Source organism: Larimichthys crocea, chromosome XV (genome assembly GCF_000972845.2).
Source record: "Larimichthys crocea isolate SSNF chromosome XV, L_crocea_2.0, whole genome shotgun sequence".
NCBI lineage: Eukaryota > Metazoa > Chordata > Actinopteri > Sciaenidae > Larimichthys > Larimichthys crocea.
This window is the reverse complement of record NC_040025.1, coordinates 20,489,742-20,514,512: the sequence shown is the minus strand read 5'-3', so window position 1 is coordinate 20,514,512 and position 24,771 is coordinate 20,489,742. Positions and strand designations below refer to the sequence as shown.

The 24,771-nt window shown below is 40.3% G+C and overlaps 1 protein-coding gene across 2 annotated transcripts; it reads left to right on the top strand.

The window, feature by feature from the left end:
* Nucleotides 1-297: 297 nt before the first annotated feature.
* On the top strand, nucleotides 298-24,660 carry LOC104926447 (uncharacterized). Of its 2 annotated transcripts, none has more exons than XM_019256749.2 (25): nucleotides 298-562; nucleotides 8,399-8,596; nucleotides 8,748-11,058; nucleotides 11,203-11,406; nucleotides 11,717-11,837; nucleotides 11,967-12,060; nucleotides 12,472-12,558; nucleotides 13,113-13,229; nucleotides 13,331-13,429; nucleotides 13,588-13,739; nucleotides 14,045-14,183; nucleotides 14,426-14,548; nucleotides 14,648-14,845; nucleotides 14,971-15,683; nucleotides 16,485-16,934; nucleotides 17,831-18,080; nucleotides 18,313-18,402; nucleotides 19,172-19,498; nucleotides 19,585-19,755; nucleotides 19,844-20,021; nucleotides 20,101-20,217; nucleotides 21,193-21,474; nucleotides 21,752-21,987; nucleotides 22,368-22,419; nucleotides 22,851-24,660. In XM_019256749.2, the coding sequence occupies exons 1-24, from the start codon at nucleotides 560-562 to the stop codon at nucleotides 22,404-22,406; spliced, it is 6,699 nt and encodes a 2,232-aa protein (XP_019112294.2). In that variant the 5' UTR covers nucleotides 298-559; the 3' UTR covers nucleotides 22,407-22,419; nucleotides 22,851-24,660. The 2 variants fall into 2 exon arrangements, with proteins under 2 accessions (XP_019112294.2, XP_019112296.2); XM_019256751.2 differs by having other exon boundaries at nucleotides 13,110-13,229.
* Nucleotides 24,661-24,771: the final 111 nt, after the last annotated feature.

Below are 24,771 nucleotides of genomic sequence, written 5' to 3'. Positions count from 1 at the left end.
GTAAGTAAGTAAGGCTCTGAATCGGTGTATCATTTTGCGTTGACTGGCAGTGGCTTATTGGTATTATGGATCACGAAGTGTAATAAGATGCCACAGAGAAAAACCTATGAATTTGCACTCTGATTTACTGTGAGGCTTCTCTCTCTCTCTCTCTCTCTCTCTCTCTCTCTCTCTCTCTCCCCCTCTCTCTCACTCTCTCACCTCTCCTCATGTTTGGTCACACTGCCCTTCTCTGACAAACATAGCAGCCGGCACACTCGAGGTGCTGCGAGAGAGCAAACACAGAGAGGCAGAGAAAGCAGAGACCGAGAGAGGAAATAAGACAAATCAAAGACTAAGTGCGGCTCAGCTGAGGACTTTGCAAATGCTCATCCAGCTGGCTTAAGGTTGTCCTCACTCACTCAGCTGTGAACGAGTGTCTGGGCAGAATGGATTTCATTTTGGTCCATCAGCCAACGAGCAAGAGCAGCAGCTCTGTAGATTATTATCACTCGGTTTGGATTATTTCAGAAAGCGCTGCTGTTGTGATGAATGGGGCTGACAGCTTGCAGAAAGAAAGATGGTAATATGACAATCTGTTTGCTGTGAGATGCTTTTACTTCCATCCTGTTCTTTCTTTGTTTAGAAGATATTTCTATAACTGTCATCCATGAATTAACTTTAACTTTTAACTGACCTCAAAGTTACAAAGTTAGCAACAACGCAGAATTGATTGAATCCTAAATGAAATGTTTTCTCCACTCTGACTCTAATACTAACAGTAGATTTCTTATCCTGTAGACCTACCAAGAGTCACTCGGTATTGATATATTTTGCTAATATAAAGTTTTGGCAAAGCTTGTACTTCTACGACAGTATTATATCAAGCTGTCTAAAGGCGTTGGATGTCCTGTGGAGTTTCAGCTTCTTGGCATTCAACTCATAATCCATCATTTTCCTGTCATACGCCGTGTCTGTGAGAAGACAGCACAGGGTGAGGTGCTTTATGTTACTCCTACTTTAGAAGTGACTCGGATTAATGGATCAAACGATCAATAGAATTGACAACAATTTTGATGTTGTTTATCAAGCAATTTGTCTCTGTTTTATAGCTTTTCTACGTTCAATATCCTAAAGTTTTGAACTGTTGCTTGGACAAAACAATTGGAAGATGTCACCTTACTCTTTAAGAAAATATAATTTATAGAATAAATGGTTAATCAATGGATTAAAAACCACAACTAACCCTAAATGTCTTATTATACACACCTTTATAATCTTTAATGATTACTTTGTGTAGAATTTCATGTAAGACAGGGCACTCTTTTTAACGTACTGTAGTACTACCAGGCCAGGTCATTTATTTATTTATTACATCCTGACAAGAAGCCTTTATGTTAAAACATGCATGTACTCTGACTGAGTACATCGTACAGCATGGCTCCCATAGCTTACACTGGCTGCTGGAGTGTTTTGACTCAAGGTGATCTCAGGTTACAGAGCATTAAGGCAGATTTCACAAACCAGCCACTGTATCTGCCTCCTTCCTGGATCCCCATTTACTGGCATGTGAGTCATGCAGGAGCTAAAACAGATCTGGTGTGAAGAAACCATCCTACAGCATCAGTGCTGTCTGATGTATGGATTTTATCTTAGAAAGTTCAAAACTTTCTTGTATTACTTTTGCCTGTTGGCCTGACTGTATATCCCGATGAGAACATGTTTGAATGTATGTATTTTGTATGTGTTGTTACCTACCTACGGTTGGAGAGAGGGTGTGCTCTGTTGTATATAAGGTAGATTTTGTATTTTGTTTGGCACTCAGTGACTGGGAGGATGTTAAGTAGCGAGCTGCATTTTAAAATGCCCGCCCAGCTCTCCTGTAGGTTTGATTTGGCAGGGCACTGTATGTGTGTGTGTGTGTGTGTGTGTGTGTGTGTGTGTGATTTTTCCCGCCCTGTTTTCTGCATATTTGCCATGTCGTTGAAGCCAAAGCCCATTAACCCAACTATTCCTGTTTTGGGAGTGACCTCAATGTTTGGGTATTTGTTCCTGTGTTGACCAGGTTACACAGAGCATCCTTCTTCTCTCAGCAGAAAGACGTCTTGTCCCGTCCTGGTGATTCAATGGAAATACACAACAGTCAGCTCAACAGCTCTGTTTGCAAAACTACAAATCATCACCTCGCCTTTACCTGGTGCCTGCTGGTTTTACGCTCTTTGGGCTAGGAAATTTCTGCTTTCCAAGTTCATAGCAACATGTCCAATGATACAAAGAACTGTTAAGACAGTAACTTTGAGTTGACGTGTGGACTGAGCTGATGTGGCTCTGAAGCAGCTATTCAAAGCGTTGAACTCTGATGGCTGTGGACAACTGCAAAGCGTTCATTTTTACTCTCTCATCATTTCCCTGTCTAGTTTAGAGATCCGGCACCTCACTGCAATTGTTAAAGCTTCAACATGAAATTCATGAATTTCAAATATTTGATGTCATATAGTTTGATGTTGAGTCTGTAGCCCGACTGAGCGTGGTTCATCTGTGTTTTCACCTGTTTTTCCTGTATCTAAGTGATCATTTCTGGTTGTTTGTTATGAAATCTGCCAGTGTGAGTTACATTAAGCACAGCTGTGAGCTAATTACAGATGAGATGAGTGTGTCAGTGAAAGCTAAGCCACACTTTGATATAATAACACACCTCGCACACACAGAGCACAGACACGTCAGCTCACTCATGATGAGTTTAAAGACGTGCTTAAAGTCTCGGTGCATTCATAATTCCCTGGCGTGTTTTTAACGACTTAAACACAGGCCTTTCTGCCTCCTGACTGCTACTTTACAGCCACCTTCAAACCGTCCTGCTGATCAAGGCCGTCATGATTAGTGTTTGCCCTCCGCAAGCTCCGATTTGCTGATCCCTGTGAAGCTACTAAATATACCGTCTGGCCATCTTGGTGCCTCAGTGGTCATGTACAGTAGCTCTACTCAGCCTGTGTTTATGTCCGACCTCAGTGTAATTTGGTTTGCGCTTCTGCTCTGGTGTCACCAGGTTTGTTGAGGTAAAGATCCACAAGTTGTTGCACTCAGAAAAAGAAACCGATAAAGAGAAAGTACAAACTTTTGCAAGATTCTTTGTACCTTTTAGTCTAAGGGTGCAGCTCTTAGGCTAAAAGCTACAATCCTGAATCTATTAGGTATGTCCATTTACTCCCCCCCTCCTCTTGACAAAAGATGGAACATGGTACCTCTTTTCTGAGCAATCTCTTTTCCAAGCTATAAATAGCATGGAATAGTAAATTATTTACATCACAAATACTCAGAGTGTGGTGGTTTTGGGCAACCTTGGGTGCATTTAATTCAGAATATGTTTGGACTGTTGTATAAGGCAGCACCAATCTAGGGAGCCAATAAACCAGCGGTAAACATCCAATGAAATTGTTCCAATATACATCAGAATAAAATTGTTCAAGGATATGATCCTCTAATGTAATCAGATTTATGCTTATTTGTAATGTAATTAAAATACTTATATATAAACCCAAACAGAGTAAAAAATAGTGTCTCTGCGAGTTAGTTACTTAAAAATGATGCTTGAAGTTTGATTTCCTTATTTGTGGATGTGGTTCCCAACTTTAAGAAAATAAATGTTGGACTTCCCCATTAAAGAATCTCAACTTTTATAGGCAGCTATCTGTTTCAACAAGGATGCCACGTCTGGTGTGAGGCACTTCTGTGCTCCATTGATTGTTCTGTGGTTTGTCACTGCACAACTTCTGCGTCAGCACTAATCCATTTACTGCACAATTGAATTTTCCTCCAAATTACAAAATAGTTAAGATTGCCCATTGCTATCTGTGTTGCCTGGTCATGGTTGGTTGTCAGTGAATGGCCCAGTAGGTCATCACTGTGCCGTGACGCAGATGTGAGAGGGGGAGTCCTTCCTACTCAAAAGGAGACAATGTATGATTTTGTTGTTTTTGATGTTTTACATGGAGTGTGAAAATCCCACAAAACAAGAGAGATTTGAAACAGTGTAATACACCACCAGGGAACACTACAAGAGAGATTTGAAACAGTGTAATACACCACCAGGGAACACTTCTAATTGACAAAAAAGTGCAAATTTTTAGTTTTCATATAGTTTTGTTGGGAATTTTTCTTAATTATGAAAAAACTTTTACACAATAAGTTGAAAATACTTTCTCTGTAGTTATGTCTTTATATATAATGTAATAGATTAGATGGTACATTTGCTTTGAACAGAGTTTTGTAATTGTTTTCTAACACTACAAATGGCAAACCCATTTATTTCTTATTTGTTTTGGTTTTTTTTGCAGTGGGTATGTGTACAACATAACACTTAATAAGCTGGTTGGAAGTAGTATTTGTAAAATAGTCAGCTCAGCTTCAGTGCAAACATGTTTAGCTGTGGTTTGCAGAGAAGCCATCTCTAGATGACTAAAATAGTTCTGTATCTCATTTTGAGTCAGAGTTCACTTTCATGAATTAACAATGAGATTTCTGAGACTAAGAACAGTAAGGTGGGAAAACATGCTGGGCAAAAGTTTTAGTCTGGAAACTTCATGTAAATCTTTTTCCGTTCCCTCCCCCACAGGAAGGTCGGAGGTCAGACGCATAACCGCGCCCCTGCAGTCAGTAGGAATTTAGCGGATGCATTTCGTTTAGCCAAAATGCATCCTCCATCTTCCCGACATTGACCCTGCACTGACTCAGCAGCTAAAAAAATATTTATGAACCTTCCAGGTGGTTAAAAGTCACATTAAGTCATTTTCATACTTCTAATGAGGCACAGCAGGTGAATCTTCAATGTGAAGGCATTTATAAATATGCCTCTGGACATTGGAAACTCATGGAAAAGTTAGAGAGAGTTGGCCTAACAGGATTTAAATCATGTGTTCGGTGCTACAGAATGAAAAATATTCCAATGTTGGCACCTCTAAGTTGTAATTAATTAATTTCTTGTCACTGAGTCATAATGCTTAAGGCTCCTGAAGGTGATAAAAATGATACATGTCCACTAATTAGTCTTCACGTTCAAAAGAAACAGGAACATAAATTTTAAGTGTGAATGAAATGTTGCCATAAATGCTTTATGTTTACTGTTACGATATATCTCTTTTACATCCATCTAAAGTGAAACAGTCACCAAGACTGAGACACAGGGCACACCTATCGATTGACATTGCCTCAGAGCGCTTCCGTGTTTAGTTGGGGGATTACACGCACACAGCTGTTTGTCCAGCCTTCTAAAATCCATTTGAATATGAGATATTGTCATTTCAACCTAAAGACAAGACATTGTTCAAAGTTCCTGAAGTTCACTAACAGAAGTTGTAATAAATAAAATGTGATCAAAAGATCCCCTTCATGTACATAAATCCATCCATCTGTCCCTCAGCTCCTCTTTGTGTGGGCAGCAGGAAAATCATTTTAAGTAGTTTATTCTGTGTTTTTTTCTCTTGTTTTTGTTTTTAAAGATGAAAAACCGCAGACGTAAACACAGGAAATGGATTCTTTTCATGCTTCTTTAGAGGCAGTATCAGTGTCTGTAGACACTTTGAAGTTTGGCCAAATCACATCAGTTGTGCTTATTGTGCTTTACATATTTCTCAGGCATGAATATTTGTGAGGATATGTCATTGGACTCAAACTGAAGGGAGGTACAGTAGTAATAAAAATAAGAAGTCAAGACAAAATTTATTTGCTGTTAAATAAACAGACGAAAGCCGACATATTTGGAGGTTTCTCTCTTAAAAACACAATATACAGTAGATGTTAAATGAATGATTTTGGAAACTATTTGTTCAAATATAGTCGCCATCTAATGTCACAGTTGGAGATCTTGGCGGCCTAGTTTCGAGGTCTACGATGCATAAGATGGTCATCATTCCAACATCCTCTGTTCAAATCAAGCTGGAGACCTTTGCTGCGTGTCATCGCCTTCCCCTCTCCCCATATTTCCTGTCACTCTCTACCAGATACTATCAAATGAAAAGGGCAAAAATATTCTAAATAATGTCACAGTCATATATTAGGGAATAAATGCCCCCCATGAATGTATTAAATCACCATGCATGCTTCCCTTTTTTTACTGTTAAATATTTTGTTCTTGTCCAGGCAGGAACCTGCTTGACATCAGGAATGTGCAAAGACTATTTCTGTTTCATAATGACACTAGACAGAGATATTCAAACTGTCCTCGGTTCCCACACTGGGACATCTTATCCACAGTAATGTGAGCGTTGCCATTTCTTTCAGTGGTTAAGTGAGAGAGAGTTAGATCTGGGTGTTTATATAGTACCGTGTGAATCTGCAGCAATAGTATGTTGGCCTCGGTGGACAGATCCATACAGACCTATTGTATACAATGTGAGACACACAAATAAACACACAAAAAAGACAAAACGAAGCATTTTGCTCAAAGATAGCATGTCAGCCTTTACATGTGTTCTTGTAAACAGACATACAGACATTTAGTAAGTGGGGATGTGTCTTGACTTATATTACCAGCAGTGTTAATACATTCCAACTTAGGTTTCACTCTCATTTTGTAAGCACGCTGCATGTTTATTCATTTGTCACTGTTGCCAGCAGACCCAACCCACCATCACTATTTATTTTTCTTCTTAAGGTCATGGTCATTTAAGTTTCTGCAGTTTTCAAGCTGCCAAGAATCTTCCCCTCTGACAACTGAGAAAAGACACTCACGTATTTAAGAGCTGATGAAGCAGGTGCTCATTGTCTTCAGGATAGGAAAAAATTTCATTAAAATTTTATGAGCTGTGAACTGAATTTGCTTACAGTACAAATCGTGCTTCTGTCCCTGCCACCATCCTCCTGACAGCCACCATTTGACAGCCACCCCCCATAACTTCCGCAACTATCCTCCTCCTCTTTCTCCTTCTCCTTCCTGTTACCACGATGATCATCTCTTTGTCCCAGTGGGGTGAGGCAGGGCTGACCAGAAAGCTCTGAGTCACAGTGTTGTTTCTGGAGCTGTGGGGGCTGAGCTTCAGGCGTTTTTAGATCATCATGTCAGGGGATAGGACAAAGAGGGTGGATGATGATTATGAGAAAAAAACATGTGAACAGCCAGAAGCAGACGTATAAGAAACACATAGGTACAAGTCCACTAGTTATACAGTAAGATCCCACCAGTGTCAAGGCCATTTGAAGATCAAGACTGCTATATTTTTCCTTTTCAAAAGTGCAGAGATTGAGATGCAGCACAGAGAGCAGAGCCGAAGAGGCAGTGAGCCAGTGTTAGACAGACATAATTCATCACGCCCTAATACATGTTTCTCTGTTTGCATCATCGTACATCCATGTGTGTCTTTTGTCTTTTGTCTTCCCAACAGCTGGGAATGATTTTAAGGAACAGATATGAGACTTATATCAATTTTGTCATACAAGAAAATGAATAAATGTTGTTTCCAAAATGTCAAACCTTTAACCAAAATGATTAATTTTTATTGTGCTCCTGCACAGCCTGGAACAATGTAGTCTCATACAGTAAATGACACTGAACACATACCTGAAGGGAATAAAAAAGGCAGCAACATTCACACATCACCCATATGATGCCATATATCTCCCCACAGAGCCTCAGCCATGCATGTATATACAATAACCCCAGAGGTCTGCTGCCATGGCCTTTTCCGGGCTAAATAAAGCAGGACCTAAAAGTGGGTAGCGGGCCATGAGTTCAGGTCAAAGGGAATGTGAAACCATAAACCAGGAGGCTAGCTTGCCTTGAGAGCAGCCATCACACACTGTGTTTACTTGTGTGTTTGCTGTCAGGCTGGCTGACTGTATGTTTTAATGATGACCGTAGAGTGTTTGTGTAGCTATTCTCTTAGCAGGTCATGAGGTTGAGGACGAGGCCTGTGTAATTTACTGTGAGATGAGTGTTACTGACTCCAGGTTTCCCACTGTGTACTGTGCAGTACAGGGGGAAATGACAATTTCAAAAGAGTTTCCATTTGCAGTCAACAGTTTTTAATAATTATCAAGCAATTATCAAGCTTTCCTCTGAATCATATCACTGTAAAGTAAACATTTGAAGATTTTAGACAAACTTCTCCTTGTACTTCTGGAAATTGCGATATAAATATTAACTACTTTCTTTATAGTAATCAAATAGTTAATAATAAATAAATTGAAATTGATTCAGAAAATATATTTCACTTTAAGAGCAAATAGTTTTTTTGTTTTGAATCAAATTGAATCATGGTGTGAATTTTAAGAAAGTTATTGACTATATTGAATTGGATTAAATGACAAGTTGTCCAAGTAGTGCCTGCCTATATTATACCCACAGGGCATGGCCTGCCTACCTTGTAACTGATGTATTGAAGAGCTTTTCTTACTCCTCTGCTTTCTCTCTCTTCTGTTTTTTCAGAACCTCAACTCTTTGGAGGGCTCGATCCAGAACCTGCTGTCGGTGCTGTACCCGCCCTTTGAGGCCACCGCCCCCACTCTTCTCAGCCAGCTCTTCCAAATAATTGATAGCCGTTATCAGGGAGATGCCCTGCGGTGCCTGCTGGACTTTTTGGTCCCAGCCAAGCACATTTTAGACACTGTGCAGCAGGCTGCATGTGTAAGTCTACAGAGACAAACACATTTAATTTCACATTTCACATTTAATAATATGGAACAAAGCTGCCCTAAGATCTTTTTGCTAGAATTAATATCATGATAAAAATATTGATGGTCTTCTGAAACCCTGCTCTGTCCTTGTCCTCTTTTAGGCACAGTACTCTAATGTACTTTTCCTGTGCGAGGGCTGGCCTCTGTGTTTGCGTGACCAAGTCGTCATCCACCTCGCTCCTATCAACCCTCTGCTACTTCAACCGGGTGACTTTTACCTCCAGGTGGCACCATTCTGCGACCAATCAGCTCGCATCGTGGTCTGCAGCCTACTAGATGAAGAGGAGCTGAGAGTGGAGGTAGTCGAGGAGACCCCAATCCCTGAAATTTCCTATCCGTGCATATTCACCTGTGACTGGTTAGAGGAGCTCAACCAGGGCCGCCATGGAACGCCTCTCAGCCAATGCCTGCTGGCCACTGAGCAGGGTGTTGTGAGGTTACCATGGGAACGGGTGGCTGTGCCTGATTTTGTGGACTTCCCAACGCGTGCCAGGAGTAGCATGGCCTCTGCTCCTCCTTCATATCCTCCATTACCATCTCCACTTCCTCATCCTCCACCTCTTCCTCATTTTCCTGAGAACTCTTCATCAAATCGTTCATTTCCTCTTTCTTCCTCTAAAGAATCTGCACCAAAACAGTATCCTGCTACCATTAAAAATTCAATTTTAACATCACCTTCACATCCCTCTGCCTTCTCTGTGGAGACCAGAATATGTCCAGCAAAACACGGCATTGCTGTGTCACTCTGCTTGGTGGATACTCGGGCTGCTTCTTCTTCTAGGATAGTCAAAGTGAAAGAGACTGAAACTGAGCCTAAGCCTGTTGGCTGGGTGGCCCCTAATACATGGGACAACTCCTTTCCTGGGACAGATACAACTACAAAGACAAGCACTGTTTCAGGTACATGCACTGCTGCAGGTATAAATCTGTGTAAAGGTGAAGATAAGGGTGTAGGTATTTCTGAAAATTTAGGACAAGACAAACATAAAGATACAAAAATTAAAGATATAAGCAGGGGTGGACCAGCAGACCACGTTGTTGCAGAAGGGGAATATATTGATGTCCTGCAGGCAACCATGCTTTTTGGTAAAGCTCAGTCAGTAACTGAGGAACAACAGAAATTAGAAATGCAAATGCAACCACACACACAAATGGAACCACAAATCCAAAGATATCTGCAGAGACCAGCACAAATGCAGCCACATACACAGACAGAGTCATACAGGCACACACAAAGACAGCCAAACACACAGATATCACCTCAAGCACAGTCACAAGCACATGTGTCATTACCTACAAAACCACAAATGCAAAGTCATTCTAGATCCGAGGCTTCTGTACCATTAAGGCCCAACATGTCAGCAGAAACAGGGCCTCCAACTGCTCTCCACCATTCCCAGTCCCATCACCCTCACCCTGACTACCTTGATTCTTCTCAGTGTGTCCTCACTGTCCGGTTCTCAGAGAAACCCTGTACCCCATGCATGAGGAGAAAACAAGGTGGGAAGGTTTCCAGAGCTCAGGAGCTGCGGTGTCGATACAGGGACTCCTACCAGGCTGCTATACAAAACCCTGTCACCTTTGGACAGGAGACGGAGAGGGGGAATATGTTAGCAGTGGTGGAGGAGGATGGGGATTTCTCACAGTGTGATGACAGACCAGAGACTGAAACAGAGGACCCATGGTGTAATGTTCAAGGAATGTGGTTTGATCCTGGGATGCAACACCACTCTCCTTCCTCTGTCAGTGGAGCCATCTGTAAGGAGTCAGGAGAGAAGAACACTGTTCCATATTGGAAACCAGGAATTACACACAATGCCCCCTGCATGGATTACAAGGGAACCAATGTTTTAAAATTTGGTCAGCTACCAGAACAGACAACTGAAAGGACCAGTCTGCCATTTAGGGAACCAAGGGATGCACAGTCTGCCAAAACTTATGGCAATTTACCCAACGTGAACGGGACAAATTTAGCAGCAGGGATGAGGATAAACACTAATAGAGCTTTGTCAGGCTTAAAAGATCCTAAACAGTCAGATGTGATCTCTGCCAAACACCATGGATTACCATTTACTTCCAGTGAAATTTCAGCGATGAACATAATCCCCAAGCCTCGTGAAAGGACACAAAGCAGAACCAATTCCATGGGAGTGAGCGCAAACTTTTCAAAGTCTGTTTCAGTGCCACAGAACAGACGGGAATCCATGTTGGATGGAAGATGCTCGTCCCTCTCCACAGCTGTGGTTGACACCTCAGAGAAATGTGAGCTGGTCATTGTTGAAGGTCAAAACGTTAGAAGAAGAGAAAATACTGTCTCTTGTGCAGAGATTCCCCAGCTGCACGTGGTCAAATGTAAAAACAGTACAGCCTTTCGACTGGTTTCACCCAAGATCAACAGGAGGAAGATTCCAGGTACAGAGTGTTGTTGTTCTTTTTGCATGTTCTACTCAAATTTTATTTAGTGTGGAGTTTTTATTTGGTTCTTTATCATATAGTAGCAAATTAAAACCACTCTTCATCAGCTTCCCCACAACAAATTCTATCCATTTTCTCCAGATGGTGCTCAGCCTGGCAGTACATCGATAACAAGTAGAACTTGCCATCAGACGGAGAACCCGCCACAGACAAATCCACCTCCTGCAGTAGAGACGCAAAGAATCTCCCAGCCTGCCTCTGCTCGTCCCAGACCTGACCACCTTCCCCTGGGATCTCCAGACCCCAGAGCCCATCCTCTTTATTTAGGAGTAGCAGCTCTCACAGGTAAGTTTGTTTGAAACACAATAAATAACATCACAATAATCTTAATAATCAATGTATATTGTTGTGCAAAAGGTTTTCTACAGTACATAAAAGAACAACATATACTGTAGTATAAAATTAGAATACATAAAAGATATCTGTGTACATGGTATCACTCTTTAGTGTTTAGAGTATATCAGTTGTTAGATTGATAATAGACTGATTGGTTTTTAATTGTTTATCTTTACCTTTTGTTGTTTGTGCTTTCTTTTAGCTTATAGATTATACTTTTATTGTAAAATTGTGCTTAATAGTTTGATCTTCGCTTCAGGAGGTAGAGACAGGACAGGCAGAGCAATAGTTGAGCTCTATGGAGACCACCAGGGATGGAGTTCAGCTGTAACAAGCCAGGAGCTCTTCAAGATGCTGCTCTACTTCCACTCTATCACCAGGTATGTAACATCCATATGCCATTAAATCACTGACTGCTTCGAGGTATTTTTTTAGCATCTTTTGTAGCCATATCTGTTTTATTGTGCACACTGTTGTGTATTAACTTTCCTTTTTATCTCTGTACTCAGGAGAGAAATCAGAGAAGCTGGGATGACGATCATTTTCGATGCAAAGAAAGCAATTCCTCAACCGCAGCTCTACAAGGCCTTGATGACATTTCAAGTAAGAAGCACAGAAACTTCTGCATTACAGCTGACTACAGCAGATCTGACTTAACTGTTGTTTGGGTGTTTATTCATGGCTGGAGTGCTGTGCAGCTTTGTTGTTTACAGATGATAAACTCTGAGTGAAATGTCAATGCTAAAAAATGGATCAGCTCTGGAGCATAAACAGCATATCCAGACAAAAGGACATTAATATACGTTTCTATTGTGTAATATACAAGATGTTTTTTTATTAATCAAATGACTTAAAAATTCTAAAAAGTTTTCTTGCATGTCTAATGATGCCCCTATGATTTTGACTTGAAATGTATTCTAATTTATTTGTAATGATCGATAAAAGAGTGTGACTCAAAGTCAAACATGCATCAGTGGAATTTAGTAGAATTTACACAGCGTTTAACTGTTGCAGGAGCAGATTCCCCAGGCAGTAAACAGTTTTGTGCTGCTGGTGGACAAGGAGAGCAGCCTACGGCCAGAGAAATGTCCCGGCATCCAGGTCAGCTTTTTCACCCTTTACAAATCTTTATTATAACTCGCTACATATGGAGAAACACTTATGTTTGGTTTCCTATGAATGTAAATTAATGGAAGCTACATTTAACTCTTTGTGTTTAGCTATGATAGCAGTGTGGCTTGAGGAATAGTGGTTGGTTGGTTGGTTTATCACTTTGGTCCAGATTAAACTATTTTGAGGATATTTGATGGATTACCATGATGATTTGACATTCACAGTCCCCAGAAGATGAATCTTGAGTGAAATAAGAATTAACAAATTATGGATGGATACCCACAAAACTTTACATCTAGTGCCAGTAGTAGGTCAAAGTTTTCACTTCTTGAAATATCTCAATATCATCTGACTGTAACAGTCACAACAGAGCTTCAGTTGCATTTCCCATCAGTCAGTAGTTAAATAAACAGAATATTAACTGAGAAGTGAGGTTTCAAAGTTAACAACCTCAAAGAGGTTTTAAAGTCCAAGTTAAAAAGTTAAAAACTAAATTAAAAGATATAATTTTTTATAACTTTTAACATGTTACCTTAAAGCAGACTGAAGTGGTGACATCGATGAAAGCCTTGTTGAAGCTGGTGGAGGTCAGTCAGCTGAGCTCTCGTCTGGAGGGCAACCTCTGTCACAGCCACTGTGACTGGATGGAGCTGCACCAGGTGAGACACTATACACAGACACTATAGCTCTCTATACAGTTAGTGCTACTTGTTTCTTCACTATTAATGGTTTATTCATGTCAACATCTTTCATTCCCTAGAAACTCTTCCCCTTTGTGTCTGATCTCCATGAAGCATCCAGCCTCCTTCTGAGAGCCATCAGTAAGTTAGAGGAGCCCCAGAGGACGGACACTGTACAGGTACCTTAATGCTGTCCCTTGACTGCTTTCTCATGTTGTTATCTGGGCCTTGAAAGACAGATTTATATACAGAGTTATGTAACTGTCTTTACTGATAATACATATTATAAGGATAATCTTCACAAAAAAACATCTTAAAATGTCTTTTTGTCAAACAGACTGTGCAGCAGTGCATGACGGACCAGAGGACTCTGATGAGGGATGTACTGGAGGACAGCCGATTGGTTAGCCTGCAGAGGGAGGGCGGGGCCATTCTTGCAAGGCTCAGGAAGGAGAGCGACCTTAAATACCCCCACTGTGAGGACCTCAGGTAAATACAAAACCTGCTGCTCTCACATGCTATATGTGAAAATAAACCACCAGACTAAACAAATTTCTGCTAACCACCACACCAAAAATACTGGTAAGATTGATTCATTTGTGCAGCTGCTGCATACTTTTAGGCTCATTATTGAATGCAGCAGTGGCAAATGAAGCAGAGAGCAAAAGTGGAAGCAGTTAAATGTTTTTCCCAGTTGGTTTATGGGCATTGTGTCCTGATATTCTACCAGAACTGCAGTAAATACTTTTATCTGTTTCTTATGCCTATGATCTGGGTTTTTTTTCTACATGCAGTGATGCAGTGGACTCACTGACCGGCCTGTACAACCATGTGGAGGAGAAGGCTCATGTCCTTGTGCAGAGGTCCAACATGTCACTGGAACATCTGGAGTATCTGCTGCAACTCAGAGAGATGCAGGGACACTTCCTGCAGGTGCATTATAATAACTGGCCATCAGATCTGTTCAGATGATTGCAACTTACTTAAAATACATTAGGCTTGATAATGGACACTACAGTCAGCTAGTAAGTCAGTCAGTCAGTTCATGAAACCATTTTGGTCTTATATTTGTCACTGACTGTTTTAAAACATACAAATCATCAAAAAGAGATAAACACATAATTAAAAGTGAGCAAAACTTTTTTAAAAATATTTTATATCCCCTGTCCCCGCAGATGCAACAGTGGTTTAATGTAGAGGGAGAGCGCCACATGCAGGAGGCTGAATCAGTCGAGGACTCTGGGGAAAGAATGGAGCAGATCCTCAATAGCTTTACCGGTTTCCTTATTGAAGCTAATGTGAGTCTACATTTTTCTTGCAGCTGTCATTCTGTGTCTGTGTGTTTGTGTTTCTCTGTCTGTCCACCTGTCTAAATCTTTTTCTCTCCCTCCGTCCAGGACCGAAGGCACCATGCCATGACGTTAGTGTCAGAGGCAGAGCGACTCCAGCAGAGTGGGATCTCCTACCCAGAGACAGAGGCGTTCAGGACTCGAGTCTGCACCTTCAAGTCAGGCCTGGAGGATTTTCTTTGCAGAGCAGAGGCGTGTGGCAGGGAGCTGCAGATCATGGTCAACGTGTGTGATTTTTGTGAGCAGGTTGGTGTAAGATCAGTATGCAACTGAGCTAAACAATAACCCGTAAGATCAGTATTAAATTTAAAAAAAGATGCATTTTAGTTCTGTATAATTGAAAAAAAAAATCTCTCCTAATCTCCAAACAGGCTACAGCTCTGGCCAGTGAATGTATCGAGTACCTGAACCAGAGTCAGCCCAGAATCCACACAATGCCAGACCAAGACGAAACTGCAACACCTCCCAATCAAACAAACCCTCAACAACAAAAACAAGAGTCCGGGCCAAGCCCTGCATCCCTGTGCTCGTCTGATACCAATGCAGCACATGGTCCATCCACCAGCAGTGCTTCAGTGTCAGACAATGACAACTCCATCCTCCAGAATTTCCAAGACAGGTTCCTCCAGTTCAGCCCAGACAGATTTCAGGAGGTAAAGGCCCAGGCCAGTGCCCTGCGGGGCTCCAGGGGGATGCGGGTCTGGAACATAGCCTGGTTGAAATGCCAAGAGGCCAGGCAGCAGCTTCAGGAGAGCCTGCAGGATGTGGATGAGGTTTTCCACCAACAAGCAGATTCTAACAGCTGCTGTGAGCGTCATTATGTCGATGTGGTGAGCACGAATGTTCAGACACTGTCCCCTGGTGGCCAGAGTCTGGTGGTACAATCAACGCCCGGGCCTCGGCACCCACAGTGGGAAGGCATCATGTCAGGAGAGGTGGATTTAGGGAAGAGAAGGCCAATCCTGGGCAGCAATACCTCTGATCCAACCACTGCAGCCTGCTCTAACATCACTGTCAAACCTGAGGATCACAGTGATGCTGCAACCAACCAGGGGTCAAAGGTCACTCCACAGTCACCTCACAGGTAATTTGTTGGTCCAATCATCTCACACAAATAGAATTTAGTAGTTACAGTAGTTAGTCATGAAACATTGAAATATCATAGAACTGGAGAGCTTCTAAAAACTGTAAATAATACAAAAAAGATGGTGCTCGTTGATGGCGAGCATGAGCTAATCTTGAAAAAACCAAGGTCCTTGTCGTAAATAAGTAAAAACAAGTTAGTTATTAAAACCAGCAAGTTCTAAAGGTAGACCAAGGTTAAATAATACATCTTTGATGTGTTTTGGCAATCATTCTTCTTCAGGAAGTTACAGAAACATTATTTTGTATTTTCTTTCCTAGAATTGTTTATTTAACATTGATTGTATTGTTTGTAACCCACTTTGTCATTCATCATTATTTGCTGGATATTATGACCTGGTAGCCAGGCCTAGTGTAATGGAGAGCTACTGTTCCCAGTCATACTATTTGCATTTCAAATTACCTTACAAAATGATTCATAATTATATGAATAATTACACATTATATTTATAATTATAAATAAATGATTCAGTATCACATCTATTCTGTATTAATTTTTCCAGCTCTTCACTGAAGCTATATAATGTTTACACATATTTTTATGGCTGCACAATCAGATGGGAATACTGGAGATATTTTGTGCATAGTTCTCATACAGAAGTATTTGGTATCTTTTTCAAATTTTTGAATCTCCACAGGAATTGAAATTAAAGGAACAAAGCTCGGATGCAGTAGGGTTGAAGAGGGTACAAACCCTCACAGCAAAGGTTTGATCTAATTTTATTTGTATCATTAATAACAGGTCAGCAAGGAGAACAGAAAGAGAGACGAGGAGGAGGCAGGCGAGCAGAGCGAGGAGTGAGAGAGATGCTGCTGCTCTGTCTCAGTCCCACACTGTCGGCTGCCAATGGTTTCCGTGGGGACGAGGTCTTGGAGTGAAGTCGGTGAGCCAGGATTCGTGCACCACAGGAGTAGCGACGGCAGGTTCATCCACTCCTCCAGAGCAGCGGGTTCGATCGTCGTCATCCTGCTCCCACCACGGTCAGCCATCTTGTCGGATCCTCCAGGAGGCTCAGAAGTTCCAGATCTCCCGCCACGGGAGTTTCTGCTCAGAAGACTCCTGTATGAGTGACCAGGGGGCTGCAGGGGTTAATGGGACTTTAGGCTGCAAACACTCCAGCCTACCAGCCGCCGGGAGATATGATGGGGGGTTTTGTTTGGCAAGTCCACAGGAGAGTGCCAGCAATGCCCTGTAAGTGGGTGACATTTGCCTTGAATTAATGATGAATTATCAGACATTTGCTTTGCAAAATAACATTCTGTGAGTTGAGAAAATGTAATGACATGCCTTTAATCTTACTAATCTTGTGAGTCTGAATGTGATTTCACTCTTTTCTGTGTCTAAGCTTACAATGAAGTACTACAGGTATTGTTTCTTCTGATTCTCTCTCTTTTTCTGTTCGCCAACATGAATGGATTACAGGCCTACCAGACACAGACTCTTTGTTTACAGTTACTGCTGGTAATGAGATGCATCTCATTGGAAAGTTAATGGGCTCAGTCATAAGAATGGATAATCACAATCACAATAAAATTCAGCATTTTTTATTTTTTATTTTAGTCCTTTTTTAATAGTGAGAATCTGCTGATCTTGAATCCAATTATTTACTTTTTCTGTCTACAACTTTGTAAAGCAATTTAATTTAATGTGTCTGTGCCCAGTGGCCCATTTTTATAATCCATCCATACTTGACACATTTCTTTTCAGTGCATGTAGAAAGATCAAAATAACAGCATGTCACTGTGTCATCTGCTGAAATGTAAAAGAAAATGATGATGATGATAATGATGCAGAATTTCAGATAAGCAAATATCATCAGGGTCAAGCTGTATTTATACTGCATGTTTCATTTTGCTTGAGTTAGAAAACAGAGGCGCGGCTGAAACGCAAAGAGAAACAATTTGTATTTTGCTCTTTAGATATTAGTCCTACGATCACTTAATATTTTTAAACAAATTAAGCAAAGGAAGGAGAAAACAGATTATTTGCAAATACTGCCACTAGCTAATAAGTATATTATTGAATGCATTGATGTACTGTACATAGTCTGAGAAGTCAGTTAATATCTGCTCTGTTTCTCTTACCAGGAGGCTGCAGCGAGTCATGGAGGAGCTGGTGTTCACAGAGAGGGAGTATGTCCGCTCACTGGGCTACATCCTGACCCACTACCTCCCCCTGCTGGACAGACCAGACATCCCCCAGGACCTCCGGGGCAAGCGAGGAGTCATCTTTGGCAACCTGGAGAAACTTTACGACTTCCACAGCCACTACTTCCTGCCAGAGCTAGAGGCCTGCCAGAGGGAGCCCGCCATGGTGGCTCGCTGCTTCCTCAGACATGTGAGCAGTCACTGTATAACTGAAATTAATAGGGTTGTGTCTGTATATATAGTATAGTATATCATTTTTAGATGTTTTAACTTCTCATTTATTTATTTATGTAAATTATCTGAATGTGTTAATATTATTATTGCATAATTGACACAAATTACAAAAATATTTAATATACATAACTCTGAATAGCTATATGGTTATGGTTAAAGTCGACTTGATTATGATTACATTTCCACAGAGTGAGAGTTTTGGCCTATATGCGCTGTACAGCAAGAACAAACCTCAGTCAGACGCCCTGATCCTACACCGTCGCCATGACATCTTCAAGGTCAGTTTACGTGTCCTTTACGTGTTCTGTGTACATCTCTTTCATCTTGTGCTTACAGTACACAAGCACCATCTTCTTTAGGGATACTAATTTTTAGGACATTGTATCTTCACACCTGCCTGACATACAATAATTTTAAAACTCATCAAGTCATCTTTGATTTTAGTTTTGACCTGTTATCTATTACTTAAGCTATTACTATCATTATTATTATGACTACTATTTTTAGTAGGTTTAGTAGTAGGTTATATAAAACTTTTTTACGTCCAAATACAATTAAGATGTACAAGAAGTACATTGAAGCCACAATATCTTACACTGTGTCTAGAGTGATATTTAACAATATCAGAAATCACTGCCATCATTTTGTGTCACTGTGTGACTAGACAAATGTTGCACGACTGTCATTTTTTTGATCTATAAAATGTGAGGATTTGCATTGTGGGATTGTTGTCAGAAAGTAGTCCATGACATGGAGACCTCTTTTGAGGTCAAATAGTGCACAGAATCTCACAGAATTCAGACATTCAAATTAAACACTGGGAAATATTGTGTGCTGTATAGTTTGTGGTTTAAATAGTGTTTCTCATGAGTCTGTAATGATGCACATACTAAAGAAGCTTCTCCGGGTCATCTGAAATGAATCTATTTGGTGAACACATGTTTTGTTGGATGAATTTTCATCTCGGATGTCTGCAGTAGTCATCACACCACTGACTCTGGAAATGTTAGGGCCATGCTTTACCCTTTCACCTGTTTCCCCTCACAGAGGAAGCAGCAGGAGCTGGGGGACATGATGGACCTCTCATCCTACCTGCTGAGGCCCATCCAGAGAATCAGCAAGTACAGCCTCCTGCTGCAGGACATGCTGACTCTGGCTGGCTCATACAGGCCAAAAGACATGATCCAGGATACACTGCTTGCGTCCAGTATGTGCACACAAAGTGTGTGCAGCCCAGGTGCGTATGTCCCAGATCTGACGAGCAGTGAGAGGGAGCGCGAGAGGGCTGAGATCCAAGCTGCTACAGAGCTGGTTCGGTTTCAGATGCGTCACGGCAACGATTTACTCACAATGGATGCCATCCAGGAGTGTGATGTAAGATATTAAAATGATAGATGAGCTATGCTTGATACACAGTAGTTAAATAAAGTTAACTGCTGCACTTTTCTTTGCCCTATCAGGTGAATTTAAAAGAGCAGGGCCAGCTGATTCGCCAGGACGAGTTCACTGTTCTATTTAGGAAGAAGAAATGTGTCCGCCGCATCTTTCTCTTTGAAGATCTCGTCCTCTTCAGCAAGACCAAGAAGACAGATATTGGAAATGATGTTTATGTCTACAAGCAGTCATTCAAGGTCTGCATGAATCTGTTTATCAAAAGTATGTTGGAGCTTTAATACTCTTTACTTACTACTTTTTAACTCTTTGTGTTTTCTCCCTCAGACAAGCGACATCGGGATGACTCACAACTCAAGTTTGAGCAGTTTGTGTTTTGAGATCTGGTTCCGCAGGAGAAAAAGTGAGGACACCTACACCCTAAAGGCCTCCAGCATGGAGGTGAAGAAAGCCTGGACCACTGACCTGGAAAAGATTCTGTGGGATCAGGCCGCTCACAGCAGAGGTTATAACAACAACAACATATTTATAATGCACTTACAGTTTAGTGCTTTACATGTTTAAAACATGTGAATATGTTCCAGAGCTGCGTATGCAGGAGAGAGTGTTCATGGGAATGGGCCGCAAACCTTTCATGGACATTCAACCCAGTGACGCTGCCATCTGTGACCGAGCCATCAGCTGTGCCCTGCCTGGAAGAAGTAAGGAACTGCACACAAAACGCAATTACGAAGACAAGTCCCAAACTTAACAAGGAAATAATCTAAACCACTTATTTGGAGAAAACCATCACTGAAATTATAATGCCACTGATCATGTTAGATTCAGAGTAACTTCCTGGTTCAACGTTTGCATTATCTGCTGTAGCAATTATTCTTTTTGCAATAAAACGGATAATTTTAATCAGTATTTTAGGTATATTAACATCTCTCTTTAATTTCTAAATAGGTGGTTTAAATCATTTATTAAGACATTTGTCGGAATTGACATTGGAAATGTTTTTAGCCTCCTAGCCACTTTTGGTTTGGTCTACCATTTTGGTCAAGACTCAAGTATCTCAATAAGTATTGAATGGATTGGCACAAAATTTGGTACAAACATTTACTGCCCTCATGGAATTAATCCTTCTGACTTTGGTGATCCCATGCCTTTTCCTCTAGCGCCACCATGAGGTTCACATTTGTGTTTTCCATGAAATTTGGTTCAGACATTCTTCAGCTTTGTTGATATCCAGACTTTTGACCCAGCACCATCATCAGGTTAAGATTTTGTCCAGTATTTTGTTTTATGGCCAAATTCCTGCAAAACTAATAAAATCCCCATCAGCCTCAGCTAATTACCAAATGGTAGCATGCTAACATCGCAAACTAGAATGATGAAATTTGAAGCATTTTACATCCTAAACATTCAAATCATTGGGAGCATGTTAGCATGCTGCTGTTGGCATTTTGCTTAAAGCACTACTGTGCCAAAGTGTAACCTCACAGAGCGCTGGCATGGCTGTAGACTCTTTGTTTTGTTTCCATTTTTAAAAAATATATATATATTTTTGTTATTTATGTTTTTGTTTAACACAACAAACTAGCCAAAAACTAAATAAATGCTTGTGCCCTCATTGCTCACTGACCCAGATCATGATATTCTCATTGATGACACCTATCTATGTCTGTCGTCAGTCCCTGTGGCGTGTTGTTCACACAGGGGCTTAGAATATCCACGACCACGCTCCATTGGCTCTGGCAGCACTGCCTCCACAACCCTCAGCCAATCATCTTCTTCCTCTGGCCGCGGCTCACTGCCCCCTGCTAGTTATCCCGGGAATCAGTCGCAGGGGTTGGAGACTAGTCCTGCTGTCTGCTCGTCGCCTGAGGCTGTGACTGAAAACGAACTCAACAATCACCATCTTCATCATCATCTTCATCGTAATTGTGAACAATGGAAAGTTCATCATCCTCTGAGTGAGTTTGTTCTCTCAATTTTGGTTTGCACCTCTAAATAAACATTTGATGTTTAGAGGATAAAATCAAATAGAATTGTAGAATAATTGATTTAAATATGTGAAGGCATTTTTAAAGCCACTATAGATTTGACAATTCTTTAGTTAGGCGCCATCTGTTGGTAGTATCAAGAACAACACTGTGCCAGACAGCAATTCTCACATCACCTATGTAATGTACCTACCTACAATGTGAAAGCTTTTAATGTGCCTCAAAGCATCTGTTGTCTCTTCTTCAGTGGACAGCAGTGATACATCTGCAGAATGCATCAATCACTTCAACAGCTCAGATCGCAGCTGCCTGTCTGCCATTAGTGGAGAAGTAGTGGATGACTCCTCCTCGCTTGTATCTCAGAGTTCAAAGTCCCGGCCACCACTTTGTCGGACCCCCAGCCTGAGGAGAAACAGCTCTCCAGTGGTTATCAGAAAGAGATCAGGTGCTGCCTCCAAACCTCCACATCTGGCTAATGCTCAGGTACAGGTGAAGGTGTAATAATGTGACCTAATGAAATGTTTGTATGTAAGAGCTGAGGATGTATCAGGATTTAAAATCGTCTCAATCCCATGCAGTTTCTTTAATGATATCAGTTGTGAAGGTTTCAAAACGTTTTGAAATATGGACTGAAGAAAAGTTTTTACTTACAAAACCACAGAAGACGGTAATGGCCATGCTTACGGTAATGGCCATGCTTACAATGATGTTTTTTAGTGCCATTATGAGATAACTAAGCACATTGGACTAGATGTTAGCAGGTAAAGCTAAACAATGTGTAATCATTAACAATAACAGGGAGAGATGCTGTATATGCTGCCCACTATTGTTTAATAAACAATTTTTGATATCTTGCATTGCAGGGTGATGACATTATAATCGGAAAATCAACTGAAGTTTAATCATGGATTCTCTGTAAGTATAAGAATGTAATGTTCTTAAATTAACATAGTTAAACTTTCCTTTGAAAAGTCAAATTAAATAAGACATATAGTGACACCTAAATAATAGATTTTGATATAATCATGTTGTAGTAAGGTTTGTAGGACATTATTAATAATTATTGCTCAAGAAATCAATAAACCAAACCAATATTGTATTTACTTTCCATTTCACAAATGAATTATCAAAGTTAAAGATCACTGTCCAATAACACATAAAATAAATAAATATATTGTGTGACAATATTGTAGAAGAATCTTCATCACAATGTATATTTCTGTTTTGCCAGGCAACCCCACTTCTTTGAGTGCTTATTGTCTTTCCTTCTGATATCAATAATTAAGTGATAGTAAAACATTTTAAGGAAAATTAAAGACACATTTGTGCTTTAAATATTGTTTCAGATCGGTCCACTGAAGCTGTTCACTCCTTTTGGAGATCTTCTGGTCACCCTGCATACGACAGTTTATCATGTGAAAAAAGCTGTTTTGTGCGGCAACAGAGTCACATGGTGTCATCTTGGTCATCAGTTACTGAAGTTGAGGTTTGGTGTGTTGGTATCATATGCCAATCATACAAATGTGGTTGTCTTAGTTTACACATGACAACACCCATAAAGAAACAAACATCAGCTGCTACAGCCATCATGGCTGCATTAAAGACTTATTGAAGCAGCTCAAAATGTGAATGGGTATTATAATGCATCTACAGCTACACATAAAGTGTAGCTACACCAGCAGTTCATCCTCTCCAAAAAGAACCTGATTTTACTGAGCAAACTAACCATGTCAGACTATACTGTTAAATGGAACAAAACATGCTCTTTGCTCATACATTTAGTCATGAATATCAGGAATCCGTGTTATCTACAGTAACATAGAATGACATGTATGTGGTCAATGGATATATTTTAAATCTTCTGTGCTGTTCAATTTGTACAGTTATTGATATGCAGGGACTGAAGAAGAAAAGGTTTTATTTATTAAAGCAAAGCATTGCTTGCAATAATACATATTCCCTTAACACCTACTACTACTACTTTGATTTGATTATAAGAACCTAATGGAAACTTGCATGCATTCCAAGATGTCATGTTCAGAGCTCCTGACATATTCACTGGCCAAAAGCCCAGACTGAGCTGAAGACTCTTAACTTTCACAAATGGAGTATATAGAGTATTAATAAATAAAGGTGTTTCTTTTATTTCTTACACTTTCTTTCTTGTTTTACTGTTTTTGTAAACGACTGCTGTCTTTCTAAACACTTGTTTTAGTCTTTCTGGCTCTTATATTATAATCCAATCCAAGTATTTAATAATTTATCAGAAGGGACAGACCACTTACATGTTTTCCCGTCTTGGATTTTATGCATTTAATGCAGAGAGAGATGATCTTGAAAGGCCTGGTTGGCTGCATACACATCACACAACTACTGTATAGTAACTGAAACAGTGTATGATGAGAAGCTTACAGGCAAAAACCACTGACTGCTATTTAGGGTCCACATACTGGTTCCATACTGATCAGTATCAGAAAAGTATTTTTCCAGATTATGCTGTTTGAAATATTTTGATGAGAAATGTATCAGTGATTTTATTGTGTACAGTATGCAAATCATGACGGGATCTTAACTGATGTATATAACTGAATAACTGCTGTCATAATGTCGGCCTCTGGTCGCTTCATTTTAAAACCACTAACTCTTATGACATGGCAAATCCATGTTTTTTCAGCTTTCTATCACTTTTTTATTGCTTACTTGATTTCTTCCAAGCATTTTTATGTTAATATGCAGGGTCAGTGTGATTGTGGTTTTGCTTCTTTCTTTCTTAATTCTTCAGAAGAAATTCAGTTTGAATGTGTTCTTCCCTCTGAACTCGAGGGACCAGATGGATTGCAGTAACACAAGGAAATAACTCCAGACTGTGATGATGTTTCACTTCTTTATTCCACAAACACAATAATTCCACACCGTTTTTCAGTTCTGCACAGCCAAGATGTAGTTTCATGAGCTATTTATGACTTCCTCCAGTCACTATAAAAACCCAAAGTGAAAGCATAATCATGTTGACCTGAAATAATGTGTGAAGTATTTTACTGCCTTGCAAAAGAAAAAAAAATGCTCAGCTGCAAAAAAAAAGTAACTGTAATTTAACTGTGATGTTTTGCATTGTAAATTGTAATTTATGCATTTTTGATTCATTTTGAATTATAACATTTTGTTTGTGTTGAATTATACATTAATATACAGAATATTGTAGCTAATTAATAAATAATTTATGACAAAAAACATTTTTATTGTCAGTTTTTGTGTTATGTTTTATGT

Bases quoted from the DNA above. Each gene is read 5' to 3' on its own strand.
- LOC104926447 (XM_019256751.2), top strand. The intron at 12,559-13,109 runs GTCAGCTTTTTC...GTTACCTTAAAG, and splicing joins AGAAATGTCCCGGCATCCAG to CAGACTGAAGTGGTGACATC. The intron at 15,684-16,484 runs GTAATTTGTTGG...CATTAATAACAG, and splicing joins ACTCCACAGTCACCTCACAG to GTCAGCAAGGAGAACAGAAA.